Below are 22,847 nucleotides of genomic sequence, written 5' to 3'. Positions count from 1 at the left end.
TAATTATCGCATTCCATGGACCCCGGGTATAAATATTTCAGAATTCTTGGAAGAGGTCATGTTGCCACATGCAGAAGGGAAAATACCATTTAAATGAGTGCTTCGAAAATACAAACACAAACACACCACGAAACAAGCAGCACCACAGTGGTATGGTTTGAATGACCTATGATTTACCAGAGTATAAAAGTACTGAATCTGATAAACTCCAATAAATTAAATAGGTTGGCCTATAGGCTGACAAGGGAATAGAAGCACATACATTTTTTTCAATGTTTCAAACATTTTTGACAACAGCAATTCTAATACAATATGGAGGGCAGTATGGTTATTTTGATAACCGATTAATCTGTTGATGATATTTTCAAGTAATTGATTAATAATCGGATTGCTGAAGGTGCTTAATAGGAGATTTTTTACAGAATTTGTACCAGGTGCAGTTAAAGCTATTGCACTTGACGAGTTCTGGATAGGTTTTTCATCTTAAATACAAAATGTGTATGATTTTTGTACAGTTTTGGCCTAACTACTGCTATGAGTGTGTTGTACTTTCAGCAAAAGGCATGTTATAGAATCTGTATACTCCAGTTAACAATTATTCAAATACTAAATTAGTTGACGATTATCTTAATAATTGATTAATCACAATTAATCTGATTAATTGTTTTAGCCCTAATGTGTTAACAGAAAATACTATCTTTTCTGACCTTATCAGTACTCTGCTTCCTGACCTCATTGCATCGCACTTGTCTAGTTTCATAACAGACATAAAATCTGATCAAAATTCTGATCGTTTTAATAAAATAAACATCAGAAACTAATTAGTAAGAGGATTGGGTTTTTGGGTCGAAATACACTCACCGGCCATTTTATTACAACTGCTCATTAACGCAAATTTCTAATCAGTCAATCACATGGCACCAACTCAATGCATTTAGGCATGTAGACATGTTCAAGAAGATCTGCTGCAGTTCAAACCGAGCATCAGAATGGAGAAAAAAGGTGATTTAAGTGACTTTGAACGTGGCATGGTTTTTGGTGCCAGACGGGCTGGTCTGAGTATTTCAGAAAATGCTGATCTACTGGGATTTTCACACACTACTATCTCTAGGGCTTACAGAGAATTGTCCGAAAAATAGAAAATATCCAGTAAGCGGCAGTTCTGGGCACAAATGCCTTGTTAATGCCGGAGGTCAGAGGATCAACGGTATCAACGGTTCAGGCTGGTGGTGGTGGTGTAATGGTGTGGGGGATATTTTCTTGGCACACTTTGGGCCTCTTAGTACCAATTGAGCATCGTGTTAACGCCACACCCTACCTGAGTATTGTTGCTGACCATGTCCATCCCTTTATGACCAAAGTGTACCCATCTTCTGATAGTTACTTCCAGCAGGATAACGCGCCATATCATAAAGCACAAATCATCTCAGACTGGTTTCTTGAACATGACAATGAGTTCACTGTACTCAAATGGCCTCCCCAGTCACCAGATCTCAATCCAATAGAGCACCTTTGGGATGTATTGGAACGGGAGATTCATATCATGGATGTGCAGCCGACAAATCTGTATCATCTGTGTGATGCTATCATGTCAATATGGACCAAACTCTCTGAGGAATGTTTCCAGTACCTTGTTGAATCTATGCCACGAATGATTAAGGGAGTTCTGAAGGCAAAAGTGGTCCAACCCGGTACTAGCAAGGTGTACCTGATAAAGTGGCCGGTGAGTGTATAATCTGATCTTGCTAGAAGTTTGGAAACTTCTGCTTGGAGTGTTTGTGAAAGAACTATTAAAAAGGTTTCAGCACCTCTAAATGTTAGGAACAAAATCCTTAATTTGCACATCAAGTATTTGAAGTGGGAAAAATAATGTTAATGTTTGCAATAGCATCTGTGCATCTTTAATTAGAGTTAAAAGACCCAACGTACAGAAATCACACATTATTTAACAAAACAGCCTCACCCCTCATTCACAAGCAACTAATTTCAGCAACAATTATTTCATGAAGTTTGTCACAAGCTGATTCGTCCGATTTTTAATGCTGCAATAAATGAAGTATTGTATATTGCATGTATTTGTACTGTATTTCATACACTTCGAAAATATTTAGTTCCATTTGACCTAATCTTAAATCAAAAGAACCTCAACAAAAACAAGTTATGTGTTTACTTCCCTGTAGAGGAAATAATGGTTATCTACTCAGTGCTGTGAAAAAGGTTTTTCTGCCTTACAGATTTCTTTGTTTTTTTTGTTACTCTTAACTGTATAGATCATCAAACACATGTAGATATCAGATATAGAAAATTAAAGTAAAATAAACAAAAAAGTAAAAATAGAAGTCATAATAAATTACCTGTTCAATTCCCATGTCTGAAAACTCCCACTTTTAGAATCAGTGCATCCGGAAATATAAGCACTGCAGTTTTTGCACAATTAGTTATGTTACAGCCTTATTCCAAATTGTATCAGATATCTCTTTTTTCAAAATTCTACACACAATACACTGTTATGACAATGTGAAACAATTTTTTTTTAGATTGTTGCAAATGTATTAAAAATAGAAAACTACTAAGGGATAACATATACATAAAGTAATCAATTCCTTTGCTTAATACTTTGTTGATCCACCTTTGGTAGCGATTACAGCCTCAAGTCTTTTTGAATATGATGCAACAAACGTAGCACACCTATCTTTAGGCAGTTTCAGCCATTCTTCTGTGCATTATATCTCAAGCTCCATTAGGTTGGATAGGAGACAGATCTCTCCAGAGATGTTCAATCAGATTCAAGTCTGGACTCTGGCTTGGCCACTCCAGGACGTTCATAGAGTGGTTCTGAAACCAATACTTTCAGATCTTGGCTGTGTGTTTCAGGTTATTGTCCTGCTGAGAAATGAACCTTTACTCCAGTCTCAGGTCAAGACTCTGGAGCAGGTTTCATCCAGGATGTTTCTGTACATTGCTGCATTCATCTTACCCTCTATCCTGATTAGTCTGCCAGTTACTGCAGCTGAAAAACATCCCCAGGCAAAATGCTGCCGCCACCATGCCTTACTTCAGGGATGGTGTTGGCCTCGTGATGAGCAGTGCCTGAACCGCTTTGGCCCACAGTTCTGCAAAGAAGAGTGGGTCAAAGTTCCACATTGGTGAACTAAAATACTAACTGCCAGTTATCACAAATGCTTGATGGCAGTTGTTGTCTCCAAGGGTGGCACAACTAGTTGTTTGGTTTAGGGGTCAGGTTTAAGGGGAAACTAGTTTCACTAAGCCTGAATTATTGATTTACCTTTAGTCATTTTAATACATTTTACAAATTGATAATTGTATTTTAAAATACCGAAAACGTTGTCGGCTTTTAATATTTTTATAAGACAGATGTCACAGTTTCGGGAGTTATTCATATTAGTATTCATCCAAACGATTTTCTTGGATTTTGCAGAAAATGCTTCATCACCCGTAAAGCTTTACATCTGGTCTGTAAGTGTTGCCCTCAATGTCATTAGAAATATCAGAGACAACAAAATAATTTACTGACGCTATAAGGTACTTTCAGAAAAAAGTTGGTATTAGAACTAAAGTATAAAGCTAGTAAAACAAAGACGCTTCAGTAAAATCTGCCTCAAAAAACGTATAGACACAAAAAAACACACTGAGTGAAATGTACAGGATTTTTAACCTTATATTGAGGAAGCTTATGTCTAAGCTTATGCCTAAAATAACAAATATCTATTGCCTTCACTAACAACTTAAAAGGAAGAAAGTCAAGAAGTCAAGGCCAAAACACATTACTCCCCTTAAAGAATAATTTATGTTTTAAAACATATCAATATATGTAGTCGTCTGACAAGAACGTTTCTTTTCTTTGCCCTTCAATGCTTCCTCTCAGCACTCTGAATAGGGCGGGTAAATGCTAATGAATCTTTTATTGCATCCCCTGTGAGATTCTGTCGCTTTTAATTGATAGACAAATGAATAGCATCCGGTCCGTGTTGCTTGTCTCGTGTTAAACATAACTGGAGGGCCTCCACTCAAGCGGCAGCAGTCATTGTCCAAAGCTATCAAACAGGCATTAGGCCAGGCGCCAATTGCTTGTCAACTATGGACATCATTCACAACCACATTCACTTGCACAATTAATGCTAAGTGACTTATTGAATGACAGCATCTCATACTGCCCCATGAGTGTTGATCTCTCAATCACCCCTCAATTAAGGATTCAGTTTTACCCTTCAGCCTCTTTGTTCTTTTTTGTTGTGGACGGCCATTAGCCATATGGTGGCAAACAGACACAAAAATGTTGGCAACCAAATGGCGGCTCAGGAGGAAAACGCTTAAATTTGAAAGGGTGGTAACTTTGTGCACACATTGCTGATGAGGCAAAGGAGGTGGGCCTTGGCGTAGGCCGGCCTCTCGGTGTGAAATGGTGGGCAAGTGGAGGGCATTGGCAATGTCAGGGTGTAAAGACGGACGAGGATTTGGAAGAGTCAAGTACCGCTGAAAGGGAAGTTGTTGGTGGTCTGCAGAGTTGCAGCAGCTGCCCCTGAAAACAAATGGAAGAAATAAGGGAGACAGAAAAAAAGGGGGTGGGGGAAGTAGAGTCCGGTGGAAGGCCTGCAGGCTCCTAACTTTTTTTTGTCTGCTTACGTTAATCTGTTGAGAAAAAGAGTAAGGAAACTTGGCTGAGGCCCAAGGGTCCCCCAGACCTCCCCCCACATTCACTCTGGCCAGCTACACTTGAAGTTGAACACCCCCACCATCACCGCCACCATGGGTTCGCCTCGCTCCCACTTACTTGTTCTGTATTCTGGCAAGGTGCTGGAGTGACAACGGGCCATTCATTGTGGAGGTAGAGCAAAAAGACTCTGGATCTTTCCTGTGTCTTTTTTGGGGTGTTGGTGATTGTGAAGAGGGAGGTGGATAGCTTAGGAGAAGGAGGGCAGGAGTATACTCCGTAAATGAAGAAATGTGACAGATAAGTGGGAACGTAAAGAGTTAGAAGAAAAATAAGGGAGGGTTGATTAAAAAGTAAGGTGCCGAGGGATCGAGTGATGGAGGAACAGAGAGAGGGAGGTTAGGATTGAGGTTTGAGGCAGAACTGCAAGCACAGAAGGAAGGGAGGGGGTGAGAGAGGGATGGGAGAGAGTGGACTACCATGCCGAATGAGCAAGAGAGGCGGAGAGGAAGCAGAGCTCCATCAGATGAAATGAGGTGAAAGTAATTCAGGCATTAATCAAGCCAGGGCAAAAGGGAGGGTATATTGTGTCCCCCCCACCCCCTTCTTTCGCTGCGGAACTGAAAGACAAGGTGTGAATGAAGGAGCCTACAGTGGCCAGCAGAGAAGCACCACTAGGTCACAGCATCAAATCATGTCTGAGTCGGACACCATCACTGCTTCTACTGCAGACCAGGTGAGTTTAAGTTGTCTTCGTAATTTTATCTTGTTTTAAATTTGCTAGTGTGAAATATATCATTAGTTGAACCCTCATACCAGGTTGAGGACTGAGAAATGTCTTCTTTAAAGACTTTGAAGAAGTTACGAAAAAAAGTCCCAAGTTCTGGTGAGATGTATATCATCTTTAGATCCTAAATCGGAAGTTGTTAGGGGGGGTTTCCAAAGGCAACTGAGTGACTGTGTCTTTCAAAGCAACGATTGTTTTGCTCGGAGCTGCCTGGACAACGGTACAGGGTCCAGAAAGAATTGAATTCATCAAGACGAGCTATTGTCTGCGTCTCCTTATTTTTCGGTGATCATTCAGGGGGTCGGTGACGACTCAATACCCCCAACACCACGTGAGGAGGGGAACGCAGCTCTTTAAAAACCCGACCACGTGTGGCGGCCTTGAAAAGTTTTATAAGTAATTGCAGTGGGAAGTCCGGCAGTGCTGTGAGAGACAGGGTTGGTAAGGAAGTGGGCCGGCCTGCCGTACGTTTGAAAAAGACAGAGTAGACAGAGTAGTTTGAAAGAGCAGAAAAGCAAAGGTGCCGAGAAAAAGGCAGATATTTATGCCCCCTTCCCTCCACCAGCCCTCCACCGCCACTTCCAGAAGGAGCTTTAATTGCACGCTTTGGCACCTCTTCCTCTGCTCTGCTTTCTTTTATTAACAGTCAACTGACTGAAACAATTAAATCCTGTGATCTGTGTAAGATAAGATGTACGGTTATTTCCATTATAGCAGGTAAAGACAAGAAGGGGTGCGAGCATAACGCTGTGTGTATGTACATCCAACCTCGCTGCCGGCATACATTGTTAGCCAAGTCCTTGTCTCCTGTTTCCGCCTGCCACTCTCAAGGCTGAGTCAGCTTGCTGTAGTTCTGTAGGCGCTCACAGACACAAACACACCCACACACACACAACCTTACATTCAAGCATTTACACAAATGCTTTGAGCTTTTTCTGCGCTCACACAACAAATACAATAGGACAACAGATGCCTAAATTGCTCACACACAAAATTACGGGATAAGGAGGCTGTTGTGGGTGAAGCATGAATTTATTTAGAGCTCCAGAGTGTGTGTGCACATTGGAGAACCTTCGTGTGTGTTTGAGTGTGCTAATCCACCAAATCTGGACAGTTTAGATTTGTTAACAGGCGGGCACCATATTTTTCCGCAAGCTCTGACTGACAGGACTTGGAGGTCTTTGAGACTGACAAGTAGTGTTGCCTGTCCATATGGTTCCAAATCTAGGTTCATAATTACTGACTCTTCTTTTTCTTAGTCTTCTGTCAAAAACAAACTAACAAAACAAAAAAAAAAACAACAATTATCCCTGTCTTCCAAACCTCTTTATATCAGTTTTGGAATTAAAATCATTCCTGTATTTGAAAGTTGAATAAAAATCATGCCCCTCCAAATGTGTTCACATTTTCACAATACTAAGTGATCTAGTTCTTAACTTGAGTAATGTCAAAGAATCCTTGGATTCACGTCTGTCTTCTCTGCATCTTTTATGCAGTTCTTAGAGACGCACTAATCAAACTTCTGTGGCCAATCTCCACAGAATTCAGATTCCGATTCCTTCTTAAGAAATCTAACGTAAAAAGACCTAAACAGAATTTTTTTATTTTATTAGGAGCACAGGTGATGTTCTGCTGTGGTGGCAATTGTTGTAAAACAAGGTTTTATTGTTACTTTAAAAACAGAGAACATGATTATAGTCTCGACATTTTTAACTTGCTTTACAATGTTATATTAGCTATTAGTGTGGTTAGCATGGATAGCATTATTAATGTTTGTGTTTCCTACAGAATGTTGAACCTTATATGTGGATTTTCAAGGCTACCAACATTTTCTGAGCATGTTCTATGACACAAAGGTTGAAAGCTCAAATGCATAAAACAGAAAATTTGTGCTGTGCTCTGTTCAGCCTTCATGTTAACTGTTGAAAGTCTGATCTCTCACTGCCTAAATGAACCACAGAAGTCTCAACATATTTCCTGTTAAATAGCTTCTTAGATGCCCTCCTCTAACTTTATTTTAAACAGCTTAGTAATCCTGTAAATATTTATTTCGAAAAGATTTAATCTTTGTGCTGTACTTAATAAAACAACAACTATTTAATATGTTCAAAACATTTTAACACCCACCAGGTTTTAAGTCTTTACTTAGCAACAACCTCCACACAAAACTGTTGTTTTAGCAGTGATCGAAAAAAGTCACTTAATTTTGATTTCTGACTGGCTGCCAAACGATCAGGGTGGATAAATTTGCATGATTCTGGTCTCCAGCCAGTTTTTTGGTGTATCTAGTATTTTTGTTTTGTTTCCCTGCAGCTTATTTACAGTAAAATATTTTAATGTTGGGAAAATATCACAGTGTGTTCATAAATTAATTTATTTGGCCAAATCCTCAATTCAAGCTGTTTTCTTTTTTGTGGGGATCTATTCTATAAAGTACCAACCATCTATATGCATGAGACATGTGTTTTTTTTTCTAGTTCAGGTCTTCCGTGTAATATATTGGTGTTTACTTAAAGAATTGTTGTTAGTATGTAAGCCCCTTGGGTAGCGGGAGAGGTTTTTCAAGTTGATTCAAAATAGGCTTTGCTAAATTGCTTGTATTGGAAGTTTTTCTCTATTTTTGGTGAATTTATAGCATGGATGCACCTTGGAGGTTTTTGAAAACATCTGTTTTGCATAATAATTGAATTGGCTAGAAGTGAAAAATGTCAAGTTATCTACTGTAGAAAACCAAACTGCAACTATGAGCACTGGCATTGCCACCAACCTGTAGGAAAATATTCAAACTGTAGCAGCCTCAGAATCTAAAGTTGAATCTGGTGTGAAATTAGATAAATTCGTCATGTTTAAGTCTTACATAGGATCCCCTCACCGCTATGGCAGCACTGAATAATAGTTTGGCATCATCGGTCTAAGATTGTAGGCAAGGGAGAAAACACAGGGTAGTTTTAATCTCCATAAACTTGTATGGGGATGTAGTAACTGTGCAATTGTAAAGTATTATCCCTTGAAAATGTTTTGTCAAGTAAGCAGACTATGAGAAATGCAAGAACACTCTATAGTCTACACTGAGCTCAAAGACCTTCCTTCATTTTTATTCATTTACCCTTGTCTCACACAGCCTCTGCTGTGCGGTGGTTGCTAATAAAAAAAAAAAAAATCATATCGAGCTGATTTCATAAAAGGGACAAAGCGCCCCTTTGAATGAGTAGCCAGTCAGCAGGCTTACCTAGCAGTTCTTATTGGCAGGCTGTTTCTACAGCATATCGTACTTCATTTGTGGTCCTTTTGACATTGCCTTTTTTCTTATTACAATCCACTGAACTAACAAGCGTGCTCAGGTTTTCTACTGTTTTGTACTGTCTGAGTTGATTAGGTTTAGTCAGGAGTGGATGGAGCTGATTGAGCTGAATACTTGCATGCACACATTTCCACAATTAAAATCCAAAGTTTCTAACATGTAAGGCTAATAGTCCAGCGCTTTCTTTGATTTGTCAGAAAACTTTGATAGCATTTGATTGAACACAGATAATAAAAATGAGGATAAGCCACTCCGTCTATCTGGAAGTGCAGCAGTGAATCTACAAATTAATGCTCTTTAGCAACAGATAATCACCCGGCTCTCAATATAACACACATTACTTCATCTTATCATATGGCACAATTAAGCAATAATCATAGAGGTTACATCATTAACAAATGTGTATTTTAATATTTATAGTTTACTTCAGATTCCACTAATTGCACATTGTGTAATGACTGATTGATGCTGATTGTGTTTCTGAATATGCATGTGTCAGTGTCACATTTCACATATAAGTCTTGTTAAAAAACACAGTGGTTTCTTGTTATTATGGGATTCCGACAACAATTTTAGACTTAAACTTATTATTAAAAATGAAACGTTGAAAACTTTATTAATCTGTCTCAACAAATCAATGGAAAAATCTCTATTGGTTTTGCAAACATTTCATAACTGCTGGACAGCTCTTTGCATGTTTCTAATGGTATTTTGATGACTTATCTTTCATGATGAGCTCCAAGTCTTTGAGATTGGAAGCGCTCCTTACCATCACCCTAATCTGTAGCTCCCTCCACAGATTCTCTATCAGATTCAACCCATGACTTGGGCTAGGCTGCTCTAAAATAGTAATAACACTTCCATATAGAAGAAACATGTTGGAAATATTAAAAGATGACTTGAAATTGAAATTTGAAAGGGCTATGAATAATTTTAGGCTTGACTGTATATGTATTTAGGTACTTTTATTTATTGATTATTTTTTTACTCATGGACTTCAGGGAAAATATAGAACAAACACTTGCTAAATGTTGTCATGCTTTAAGTGCTTTATGCTCATAAGATAATTTCTTTATTATCATTCTACTCGTTACAGAGTAAACCTGGGAGAATAAAAATCAGTCATAGCCAAGTGTAGTTTTAAATAGCTTTACCTTGATTAGAGTGATAGATGGTGCTTTAGTTTCCATGCCATGGTTGTGCTTTTAATGAGAATTGTATAGTTGTTTTTAGCAAGCTGACCAGCAGTGCACAGTACAGAGAAAGCTCAGGTCAATCTTGTATTCTGAAGTTTCATTAGGAGGTCTGTAAACCATAGAAATGGTATGACAGAAAAGCTTAGCGCTTTAAAAACTGTAGCTTTTTTAAAACCTTGGCATGCCTTGATACTGGTAACCAGCCTACGCATTTTAAAACCTTTAATTACAATTTAAATATGAGTCCTACATGAATTTTGAAAAAAAAAAAAACATAACTTGTAAGAGCATGTAAAGGAAGTTTGGACCTATATAAGACTTTTTAAGGCCTGGAATTTAGACAAATAAATTTAAGACTTTTTGTCCACTTTTTAAGATCTTGTAGAAACTGAGTAGGAGTTTGGAGACTGAGCAATAATCCAAAACATGTTCCTGCACTTTTTGCAGCTCACAGCAGTAGCCGGACCTCAGCATGTTGAGACAATAGTCTGAGGTCATGTGTATGATTTCAATACATGCTCGACTAGTAATTGAAGTAATAAGAAGCTCAGATGGATCCGGTAATTGCTGAGTGAATGCTGGTGATTGGCTTTGATGTGCTTTTACAAAAAAAAGGAAAGAAATTCAGACAAGCTGTAATTACCCTGTCATTACGTTAAATTGGTGTCATTTTTGAAAAGTTCTCATCAAGTACATGAACATGAACTTTTTATACTCTGCTTTGTAAATTTCTGAGTGACACAGGTATGATGCGTACCACCTCAAAAAGATTCAGAAACTGAACTTATTGTTTTGTATTTAAGCAGAATCGCTGGATAACAGAATCCAAGGAAGCTAATAAAGCATGTCCTATAGAAATTAGAAATTGTTCTACTTTAGATGCATTTATGTAGAGCGTTACTGCACTCTGAAAGCTTGCTTTTTTAGTTAATGTCTAGTGATATGAATGTGCCTGAGACATATTAAGCCTATCTGTGCTGCAGGCTTTCACATTTTTAGTCAGGTAGGTATAGATTCTCCTATATTTAATTTTAGCCTTAACATGATGAATTGGGGCAGACACTGATAATCTGGCAGGGATATTTTAAATATAGAAATGTATTATGATTAATCAAATGTGAAGCATCCGTGAAGATTCTATACGAATGCTAGTTGTTACTCATTCTCAATTCAACACAGGGACAGACAGACAGACAGACAGACAGACAGACAGACAGACAGACAGACAGACAGACAGACAGACAGAGAGACAGAAACACTGGGGGCAGGTGTTGCAGTTTATGGAGCGCAGCAAAGTAGCTGTGTTTACTCTGGGCCAAGGTTTGACAAGTAGGAGAAACCAACACATGTGGAAAAGGGAGACAGAAATAGACCGAATGAAGCATTTGTGTGTGGATGTGCATGTAGGTGCCCCGTGTCGATGTCCCTGTGGTGGATCCAACCTCAGGTCTGCCTCTGTATTTCGCTTAGTTTCGTTTTTGGGCTCACAGCTGCCATGTTAAAGCATTCACTTATACTACATTAACACAAGGCAAACTGATGATGCATGCACTCTGTGGATAAACATAGTGTTTTCTGTTGCTGCTTATCTTTCCAAAGTTATTGCAAGATTAGAAGCACTAGATCTATGGATTCAGTTTTAAGTTAAGTAAACATGTGACATAATCTGCCGAACCGTTGAATGCGCTTGGAGTTTTTCCATAAAACTGGGACAGCGATATAGTTTAAACTTTTGTGATGTCTGGATTACCAGACATTAAGTTAGAATTGTAATTATTTCTCCACTTAAATATGTTTTTTTTGTTCCATAAACAATGATGTCTGATTGGCATCTCTAAAAAAGTTAAATACGTTTAAAGCCTGAAAATAATCAAATTTTGTATTGCAGTAGCATAATATGACACAGAAAGAAAAATCTAACCTTTATTGTGAACATTTATTCAGTAGGGGAAAAATCAGTTGTTAAAAATTAACCATTAAAAAAATCTGTGTTGCTTCAATTAGGAAAAAATATAACTGAGACATTTATGTTATTTAAAATTGACTGTTTTTATATTAATCAGAGTGTCTAGGAAACTGCTTCTTGTTTCCCTGGGGTATAAATATCTTGTTGCACAGAAGTCGACAAGGTGTCTTTTAGGTGTCTTTTAGGCACTCTTCAAAATAGGAAAGACAAGCCATTTAAGTAAGGCAGATGAGTGTTGATCTTTATGGGTCAGCCATTTGCTACACGAAAATACTTACTCACCTAAACGTGCCCATATAGTATACAGTCAGAAAAATAATGAAAAAGTTTAAAGCAACTAGAACTGGGACAAAGAAGGTTTTTTCCCATCACATACATTGAGAAGGAAGGTAGGTTTACTGTTAGAGAACTGCAGCAAAGAGTGGTATCTTGGAGTCACCAAGTCTACATAGCAACAATTAGCAACAACTGAATTTGCGTAATGTTGATTCTTGCTATTGGACTCAAATGCAAACAGGCAGGCAGGCTGGAGCAGGACGGTTATTTGAGAAGGTTTAATAAAAATAAAACTGCAAGTTACATAAAGCAAAACGTACTGCATAGCGTGAGGAGAAGAAGACGTGGATCATGGACAAAAACCTGGCATGGAACACAAACTGAAACAGTAGAACCCGGCGGAAAAACAATGATCAATAGGACCTTAAATTACAGGGGAAATAGGTAAGTGGAATGACACTGATGAGCAGGCGCAGGTGGGCAGAATGAGCTTAGATTGCATGATGCTATGGCAGAGGGTGGAAGACTAATACTATGAGTGGAGCTAAACAGGGTTACAAAGAAATTACAAGACATGAGGGAGAGACAAACTAGATCTAAGAGAAATAATTACAATAATGTATAAAGACAAGAATCAACTGAGAAACTAATTACAAAAGCATGAACTACTAAGAGTATATCTCATGAAAAACTAACCTTGAAAAATGAACTGAATAAGAACATGGCAACAAGGAAATAATCAAAATACACACACCAAAGACAATCAAAGGAAGCAGTTCTTGAGTGACCTCATTGTATTGACTGAGTCATCTTTATGTCGGTTGACAGACAACACATGCTTACCTTTGCTGTGGCAGCTCCTAAATTATCGAATGACCTTCCCTCGGACATCAGACAGACCTCTTCCCTGTCTGTTTTTAAAATTCCTTGTTAAAACGTCGTTTAATATTTTTATTACAGGGCAGTGGGTGTTTAAAGTGCTATATAAATTAAGCTGGTATGGTACGGTACGGTATCTCCACTTAAATAAAACGAGTATTTGAGTTTTTTTTTTCTTTAACAGACATTGACTACATTAATCGTCTTCACCTAAAAATCCTAAATACTTAGGCTCATTAAATGTGAAATGGATAATTCTACACAGAACAGATATTTAAAACACAGTTCTGGATTTAGCCGTTATTCTGTTTGTAAAAACAGAAGAAATGAGAATCTCAATGCTTTGTTGGCAATAGGAGCACATACATTAAAACACATACAGATCTTCCATGTGTCTAGAAGTTGGGCACAGAAAATAATACTTCTTTTTTAATTCTGATTAGATATTGAATCTTGCTTCCATTGAGTACTTTTGCAAGGCAGTCTCGAAATATTCTTTTTACTAAAAAAGAAAAATGAGGATTAAATAGATAAATGACAGTTTCACACATCAGCTGGTGGCAGCAGGAAAGAGACTAACAGATTTTGACATGGCTTCAACACGTAGAGCCTTTAAATGGATCAGATGTATAATTAGTAGGCTTATCATAGGCCTTTATTTGCAGCACTGGTTGGTATTTGCCATTTTGTGATAGCATCTAGTATAATTCAGTTTCTGTATCAAAAGTATAAAACAGGATAAAAAAATTACAATGTTATACAAGTTAGGAAAACCTGACAAAATAGTTTGCTTGTCTCCCATTAGTTGGGATCCATTCTTGAGTAAAGAGTATTGTTGTTATTGTTAGGTAAAGGTTTTTTTTTTTGTGGTTTTCAAGGCTGTATTCAAAACGCAGGCATTAGTACGTCACATCTACCCCTTTTCCACCAACGCAATTCGTTCGGGTTCCTGAACATGATTTCAAACTGGTGACGCGTGTTCCCAGTGACAAACAGATGTTCCAGAGAGCAAACTCTGGTTCAACCTGGGCTCCGCAGAATTGAAGGTCGAAGTTGTCGACAATAGAAGCAACAAATGGTGGTTTAAATGAAGAACGTATAGTATGAACATTATTTATTTGTTTGCCAAAACACACTAAACATGCATTGTCTAACTACTCAGTTCCCTTAATCGCTGATGCTGAACATATGCACATGAAAATATCGTATGCACCATTGTTCTTGCACAGAGCTACTGTCTCCTTTTTCGTTTAATTGTAGTGTATGGATGCTCTCTCTTTTTGCATTAGAAGGAACATTACGCACAGCTCAGCAAGCTTTGCTGTCTCACTACCACGCTTTGTAACACCCACTGTTGATGAGTTACGCTTGGTTCCCAAAACTGGTGGAAACGTGCGTCGGTTCTCAACAAACACCAAAGTTCAAAGACATGCAATCGGAACTGGGTCAAGAATGAGAGTTCCTTCAGTGGAAAAACGCATCATGGTCACTAGCACTGCTAAAGTGTCTCTCCTCAGGCAAAGACACTCCATTCAATTCAGGTTGTTTTTATTTATATACACTAATTTACAATATTATGTAATTTGACTGTACAATGCTTTTGCGCCCATCCTTTGACGCTGATTCCTGGAACTCTTTTTTTACATACCAGAACTAACAGGACCATTGTGGAGGGTTCACTTCTGTCTCTCTCTGTAAGAACGGCATTAAGCCACTTTAGGCTCATAAGGCTTAACAGTGCGAGACTTACACTGTGGGAAATTGGTAGTTATACTTTTTTAAAACCCCCAGGCTTTTGAAACAAAAATGTACTGAAGGAAAAGTGAGAATTGTGTACACTGATCCTAGTTTTAAACAAATGTTTGTAGGTAGAATTAATAAAAATATTAATTTAGACTATTTACCAGAATAATGATGAGAGATGTTTTTTTTTTTTTACTTTCCTTAAATTCAGATGTTTACACACACCATGACTACTGTGCCTTTAAATAGTTTGGGAAAGCCCAGATGATAATGCTTGTTTGCTTGGGAGGCATCTAACAGGCTAATTTACAACATATGAGGTAATGGACACAACTGATCCCTCCTACCGCGAACACATTGGTACACCTTACAAAATAGATGGCATCATGAACAAAGAAAATAATGTGGAAATATTGCAACATCTCAGCATTGTTATGTGCTTAAAATAACACTCATCCTAAAAAGGTTGTATTAGCGGTTTATGTATTATCAGTTTTCTGATCCAAATGTTTTTGTCCCAGTTATTCTGGCATTTTCATTCCAATGCTTCATTAAAAGCAATGCCATGTTACAGGTTACAGTGCTGTGAAAAAGTAATTCCTCATTGCAGATTTACTCAGTTATTGCATTTTAATTTATCAAATAAAGATAAACTGAGCAAATACAAAATGCATCTTTTAAATTATGATCTGATTTGTAGGAAAAAAGCTATCGAAACTACAACAATATTTCTGGGTTCAGATTTACTCTTTTCACCCAGGCCTGATAAGTGCCAGACCTGCAGAAAGAAGACATCACTTAAATCCAACCTGGTGAACATGGTCTTGCTAGTGTGATGATCTGGTGGTGCTTTGCTGCTTCAGGACTTCAATAAATTTCTGTAATTGAAGGAACCATGAATTGGTCTCTCTAGCAGAAAGTCCAGAAGGAGAATGTCCAGCTATTAGTTTGTGACCTTAATCTCAGGAGCACTTGAGTTGCCCAACAGTACAATGATTTAAAGCACACCAGTAAGTCTACTTCGGAATGGCTTAAGAAACAAATGTTTTAGATTGGCCTAGTAAAAGTTACAATTTAGATGCTGTGGCATTAGTTTAAACAGGCTGTACTTGCTTCCATTGTTGCAGAATTGAAACAAGATGAGTGGCCTAAATTCTTTCACAGTGATGTAGAAGACATATTGTAACTCATTGTGGACATTAGTGAATTTTCATAGTCTGTAAATGATTCTGCAGTTTTAGGGAGAATATGTAGTAGATATTTAGAATCAGTTTGTCAATAACTAGAAGTCTGGCTTAACTTTCATCAACTTTCACTTTAGGCTTAGTTTGTCATAAAACGTATTTTAAACTGGTGTTGTGTGGAGTATTTATGAGTTGTTCGTATTTTACCTGCAGTGGATAACAGTGAGTTAGCACACTTAATTTAGACTAGAATAATCCAAATGTAGACATTTTAGTAAATCCATCTGTGAACAAGAACGGTATTTATTCAGTTCCACTTTTTCTCAATGAGAGAACACATTGTCGTATGTTGTTATATTTTCCCTGCATGAATCTGAAAGTTAACCATCAACATGAATGTATTTTCTGTTCAGACAATTATAACACACATATTATTACTGTAATATTATTAGCTTTCAATTTCAGATTTTGATACACAGACTTAGGCAAAAAATATAGAATAAATACAAGCAATATTAAGTAGTTTTCAAGTGTTCAGTGCACAGAATATCATTCCATTTTTCCCGTTCTGCTTTTAACGGAGGTGTAACAAGCCGGTAATAGCTGATTACAAGTAGGGCTTCTTGCTCTAGCAACAAGCCTGCAGTCAGCTGCTGAGCAGACGAACTATAGCTTCAAATCAGGTTTACCATAACAAGTGATGGGCTTAGCTTCTTTAGCTTCCACATCCTGACTGAAATATTTTTTTAACATTTGCATTTATCAGTCTTGTAACTGAGAAAAAAGTGTAGGAGCCATCATTCAGTCAACTGACCAGCAGTGTGCAGCGACAGTTGTAGGAAGGATAGTACCCTATTCTATTCCTCATACAGCTGGAGAAGACTCTTGTCTTTCTGGCACTTCTTCAAGCTTTTTTTTTTAAAGACTTAAAAGAACATTTTAAGAACAGAAATTTGTGGCAGACTTTCAATCTTTTTTTTCATGTGAAATGTCTATATTTCAGGCTTGACTTTACAGTGTTCTCAGTCCTTTATCTTTATGCTAATATATATATATATTCACTATTAATTAAGACAGATACTTCTACGGTGGGTGGGCGTTTAGTATGGAACCTATTTGGAATAATTATTTAGGGCACAAGTAAGAGAAGGAAGTAATTAAATAAGGAAGAAAGGAATGATACAAGAACAGTACAGGGGACACACATAATGAAAGGGTAGAAGGAGGGACAAGGGGAAGAAATGAAAGAAGCAATGAACCAAGATACAAGATTAGAATAAAAGAACAGAGGAAAGAAGGAAGAAATGACCGAGACAAAAATGGAAATGCAGAATGAAGAAAGGAAGTACAGAGAGAAATAAGGTAGGACACAAAGATGGAAGAACAGAAGAAGGAAGGAGAGAAAGAAAGACACATTAATTTAAACAAGTAAAGAAGAAAGGAAGGAAAGAAGGAAGCATGTGAAGAATGAGAGGAAGAAGGAAATGGAAAAGGAAGAAAGAATGTATACAAGAAAGGAAAGAAGGGAGGGAGAGATAAGGGAGGAATTATACTGAAAACTGAAACTTAATTTAAGGCTTTTCCACATTTGTCCCGATTGTGTAGGAACCCAATTAAAAAATAACATCCACCCAAATCAGGAAATACTATTTAAAATTTGAAGGAAAAATTAAAGATAAATGAATGTAAAATTTTCGTCAAAACAGTAATTTCAAAATATTGCTGCTTTTTAAAATTCATTATACAGTACAATCTGGCATTTTACAATTGTATCAAAACTTCATGTTTACATGCATACAATAGCTTACCTCAGCACTATGCAATAAGGGTTGAACTAAAGTAGGAACAAACTCACATCAGCATTTAATATGGTGGCTATTTGGAAACCTAAAATTTAATTAACTTTGTGGGCTGCTCAGAGCAAAGTTTAAATCAATTCCAATTACATCGGCATCACAACAACCAACATTACTCCACAGCTAAAGCTATACAGTGCCCTGATCTGCATGCGCCTCATTTAGTTTTCGTTGAGCTGCAAGTTTTTTGAAATAAGAAGTTTAGGCAGACCTCTGAAACTGGGTGAGTAGAAAAGGCTGATGAGGCTTATTCCTCAGCTTTGTCATGGATTTATAGGAGGCAAACACCAAGGGAGAAAAGGAGCTGATGATGAAGCTCGACGAGGCAGCATGTTCACCGTGTTAGCAAGGAAATACAGAGGGGGTTAGGGCTAATAATGCTTGTTGAGTCTGCATGTGTGGTGTGTGTGTGTGTGTGTGTGTGCTTTTGGTGAAGCAGCACACTTGCTTTGCAGTATGAGGGATTAGTGGCGGCTCCATAGTGAGGATGTTTGTTAACACTGGCTCCAGTGGAGAGTGCTGGAAGGAGAGCTAACAAGAGAGTTGTTACAATGCTGTAAATTCATTAGCCAGCATACAGATCACTGATTGCCTTACTTCTCTAAAAAAAAAAAAATGTAGTAGAGTTGGAAAAAAAAAATCACCACCAGTAGAAATGTTTTTCACTTCTAATTCATCTGCCCATTTTCCTCTTTTGGAATAATTGCTTAATCCTAATCTAAGATTGTAGACGATGTAACTGGAGACCCGGCTCCAAAGGATTTTAGCTGGAGTCGACTAATTTTGGGGTTCCAGTAAACAGTATTTTTTTTATATATAAATGCGTAAATAAACATTTATGTAGCCTGTTTGGTTTATTTGTTATTATGCAAGCCTCAACTGCCTAGCAACTTTAACTCATGCGCTGCAGAAATCTTAGAAACTAATCAGCACTGCATTATAATGATTGTGTTTAAAACACATTAACTCCAGAAACCTGAAGGCAACTGTACATAACCTCTCCTGAAGAGACGTGGAAATGTACACAATTTAAACATTTCCACTCTTTTTTTTTTTTTCCACTCGTCAAAAGGCCATCCATTGGTGGAGTGTCTGAGTGCTGTGTCCAAATGCAGGGGCTGCATCCTTCGAAGGACCGTTCTACATAGGCCGGGTGGCCAAAAGTGATCTGTGAATTTGAATGGTCTAGCCTTCACCAGCTGTTCCTGCCCTTACCTCAGCATAATGTCTGTCGCCTAGCAACCGTGACAGCGTGAAGCAGAGTTGTGAAGCTGTAAAAATGGAGCCCGAAGGTTAACCCTGCTGTCTCCACTGTACATAACTGCACATGGTTAATTTAGCTGATGGCATATAAGCTTGTTTTCTTCAGAATATTCTTGTTTTATTATCTTTTAATTTTATTCTCGCTAAATAATCAGCCAAATGTTTAAAATAACTTTTATGTTCATAGATATGAAAACACTAAATATAGTATATTTCTGACAAATACCACACATTTATTGGTAACTAAGAAAAAACAGTTAAACACTAACATAATAACTTTCTGAACCAAGTTTAAATCAATTTATTTGTAGAGCATAATAACAAATAAACCAAATGTTAACATCAGATATATAATCTGACCAAATTATATCTGTGTTTAACTTCCACTCATTGGTGAAACCCAACGGGAGTATGAAAACGATGGGTCGGGAGATAGGTGTCCTCCCCTGGTCTAGGGAGCCTCAACTGGACGGTCAGCTGACAGATGGCGAGGCGAGCTGGCTGTTAGCGCAGTGGGAGCGGACATCTCCGAACACGTTGAGTACTTTTGCAATTAACCGATATCTTGGTAAAGGATATCGCTTCACCCACCTTTCCTACTGATGGAGGTAAGAGGGGCCAGTGGAGACGATTGTATGGCAGCCTCACTTCTGTCAGTCTGCCCCAGGGCAGCTGTGGTTATTATGTAGCTTACCACTGTCAGTGTGTGAAGGTGTCTATGAATGGGTGGATTAATGATTGTAGCGTAAAGTGCTTTGGAGTCCTTAGATTTGATAAACACTATACAAGTGCAGGCAATTTACCAACTTTTCCAGTTTTTTGCAACAGTCAAAGACTCAAACAAACTCCGGAAATGCAGAAGAAATGCAGGGAATTATCATGTTTTAGAGGAAACTGGAAGAGCTTTAAAATCTTTTCCTTGAGACATTTTGAAGCAATCAGTCATTTATCAAAACAGTAATTGTGCAGTATGCTTTCTTGAACTGATACTTTGATCAAATAATCATGTCAGCTTTACAATCAACAAAACTAGTCTATGAAGCTACTTGAATTCTGACTCTACAGTGGGTCTTGGGGAAATGCCACAGCATGAAGATCATTCACACAACATTTGCTCAGGCTTCTGGCAATTCTGGATACAATGTCTGTCTTGCACCAATATAAACACATTGTGAAAGTCTTTGAGTCTGTGTGTGTTAGGGAGTGCTATGTTGTGTTGGGGAGAGGAGGGGTGCAGGTGAACAGCTTGCGAGGGCCAACAGTTCCGCAGGCGAGTCTCGCGCATCACTTGACTTCCATACCCTGATGAAGGCCTATGCACAAATGAACTTGTTAAGCAAATGAGTGAACAAGCAAGAGAGAGAACAAGGGGGTGGGAGAGTGTGTTCAAGGGTGGATGGGTGCACAAGGGTGCAACAGCTCCTGCTAAACCTGGCTGCTTGTCTGCACAAATCAGCTGTTCCCGGTCCTTGGCCTCCCGTCTCCAACTCTCTTTCTGTGACAGCTTCTCTCAAACTCTCAGCGTCTGTCTCTGTTTCAGACAGCCACTCCCAGTCTCCCAATCTTTTCTGCTCAGCCTCATGTTGTTTAATCCAAGAATAGCCTATTTCTGAAGCTTCACAATACCTTGACAGGTAACTGTCATCCCACACTTGTAGAAAATGAGGAGCTGAGCAAAACTGCAAAACTCTGCAAGCAATCGTGGTTACAAGTCCAAATACTGAATACTCTCAAACTGTCTTTATTTAGTAAATAAAGACAGTTTTAGAGTTATCAACTTAAAGTAAGTTTTTAACTGCCTATAAGCTTTTAAAAGAAACCTTACTTCAAAAATCCTGAACATTTCTTTTAAGAGGGAAATCTGGCATGTCTTTAGTTTCCACACCATGACGGTCCTTGTTATATGGTAAACATAGATATTTCTTTTTTTTAAATTTTTTGTAAGAAAGGGAAAGTGTTTAAATCGTACGAACAGTAAAACATAAAATATGTTGATATTGATGCTTTTTTATACCTTGATATATCTTAATATTAGAAATCAGCTCTTGCTTAGGTACATGCAAGGAAACATCAAGCTCAACAGCAGTGGGTAATTTTGGAACTCAGACAGTATCTCAACAGTAACTAAACCTTTAGAAATTCATCAGACTTCAACATGCTTGTCCCAATGATCTTTGACTAGACTGCACCTTGTTTACAAACACATCCAGCCCCTCTCCTGCTCCACTGTGGAAGGTATTTGAGGATTTCAGGCTGGTTTGCTCCTGGTTTGGTGAAAAAAAGATATTCTGAAGCTACTTACTAGTAAGACCATATGGAATATTTTAAGGGCTAATGCTGTTTATGACCATGGAAATCATTTGAAAGGTAGGGAACTGTGTTGCAGCAAACACAATCTTTAATATTTTTGTGTCATTTTGATTTAGTCTTAAGGAAAATGACTTGTACTCACAGATTTCATAGGATACTGTCATACCAATCCACTGGCCAATCATCAAGAGCAAGGTTCACCAACTGCCTCATGTACATAGCTGACAGATCATGCAAACCAGATACTGTCCCTAGTACTGCCAGAAATTGACTGAATTGGATTACTTGGAATCAGGTATCCGATGACTCCTCACTCATGTAATACTTGAGATCAGATTTTACTTTGAAATTTTCAGGGCAGAAGTTGACTCACACTGGAGATTTTTCGAGTTAAAGAGGAGTTCTCTCCACTGTTGCTACCTAAATGCTAAATTGCTGCAAGTCAGTGACTCAATGCAATCGGCTGGGTTTCCTTTGAAAAACTTAGACATGGATGCATTAAATTATAACTACTGTCGAACTGGAATGTATGTAACTGACTTTCAATCTGTCTTTATGATTGGATTGAGTTAACTAAATATTTCCATATATGAACTAAATATTTTGTTATCTGTCAAGTGCTGTGAGACAGCAGATGTTGTAAACTGGCACAACATAAAAAAACTGAATTTGTTGGAATTGAAAAAAAGCTTTATTGGTATAACTTTGGGGCGGTGTGCATCTGTTGCTACAGGTGTTATGTGCCAGATTTCAAACAAGTGACCCTTACTTAATGACCTTCATGTAAGTCTCACCATAGCCCTCACTTTGCTAAGAATGTACCTGGCATAATTTATTCCACATTAAGCTCTGGTAGATTTGTCCTCATAACTTAATTCACATACAGCTGAAAATATTTAAGATGTGTATACTGCTAAAATACCAGAGAGTAACAACTAGGAATTTACCACAGACAGAAGAGTTTAATTCAGAATCTGCATCTATAATTATATTTTTGGCAACTTTTTAATCACAGAAATTGTTTTTATGGTATCAGTGTAACAAAAATCTCTCATTGCATAACGTTTTGTTATTATGGAATATGTTAATATTGTCATCTTGCACTAAAAGATAAAAAGGTTACAATTTACAGTTTCTTTTATTGTGAGATTGATTGTGATGTTGAATTTGCATGAATTATGGTTTCTTAATTGTACTGCTTCACAGATGGATTGTATATTATCTTGTATTGTGAATATTTGGATATTTCATTTTAAAATCTAGTTTTAAAGGTCTACTTTTTACTAGTTTTGCAACTGCTGTTGACACCTGTTCTTAAATATGAGAGACAAGAACGTTAAATTACCCAGTTACCCAGTTCTAATGTTGAAAGATTCAGTGTATCAAACTAGGTTTTGGATACATTTCAAAGTTT

General features: G+C 37.8%; 1 protein-coding gene across 3 annotated transcripts in view; it reads left to right on the top strand.

Annotated features, from left to right (window-relative positions):
* slc6a9 (solute carrier family 6 member 9) overlaps window positions 1-22,847 on the top strand; it is a 95,623-nt gene that overhangs the window by 35,900 nt on the left and 36,876 nt on the right. Inside the window, exon 1 of one of the 3 annotated variants that reach the window (XM_047367208.1) lies at window positions 4,847-5,408. The exons of the other annotated variants lie outside the window; for them this stretch is intronic. Within the exon in view, the coding sequence (XP_047223164.1) occupies window positions 5,367-5,408 (42 nt within the window). The 5' untranslated portion in view covers window positions 4,847-5,366. Of the gene's footprint in view, window positions 1-4,846; window positions 5,409-22,847 lie in introns of those variants that run through there. 3 annotated transcript variants of the gene reach the window in all.

This window comes from Girardinichthys multiradiatus, chromosome 6 (assembly GCF_021462225.1).
Source record: "Girardinichthys multiradiatus isolate DD_20200921_A chromosome 6, DD_fGirMul_XY1, whole genome shotgun sequence".
Taxonomy (NCBI): domain Eukaryota; kingdom Metazoa; phylum Chordata; class Actinopteri; order Cyprinodontiformes; family Goodeidae; genus Girardinichthys; species Girardinichthys multiradiatus.
The sequence above is the reverse complement of the archived record's forward strand: the minus strand, read 5'-3'. Positions and strand labels throughout refer to the sequence as shown.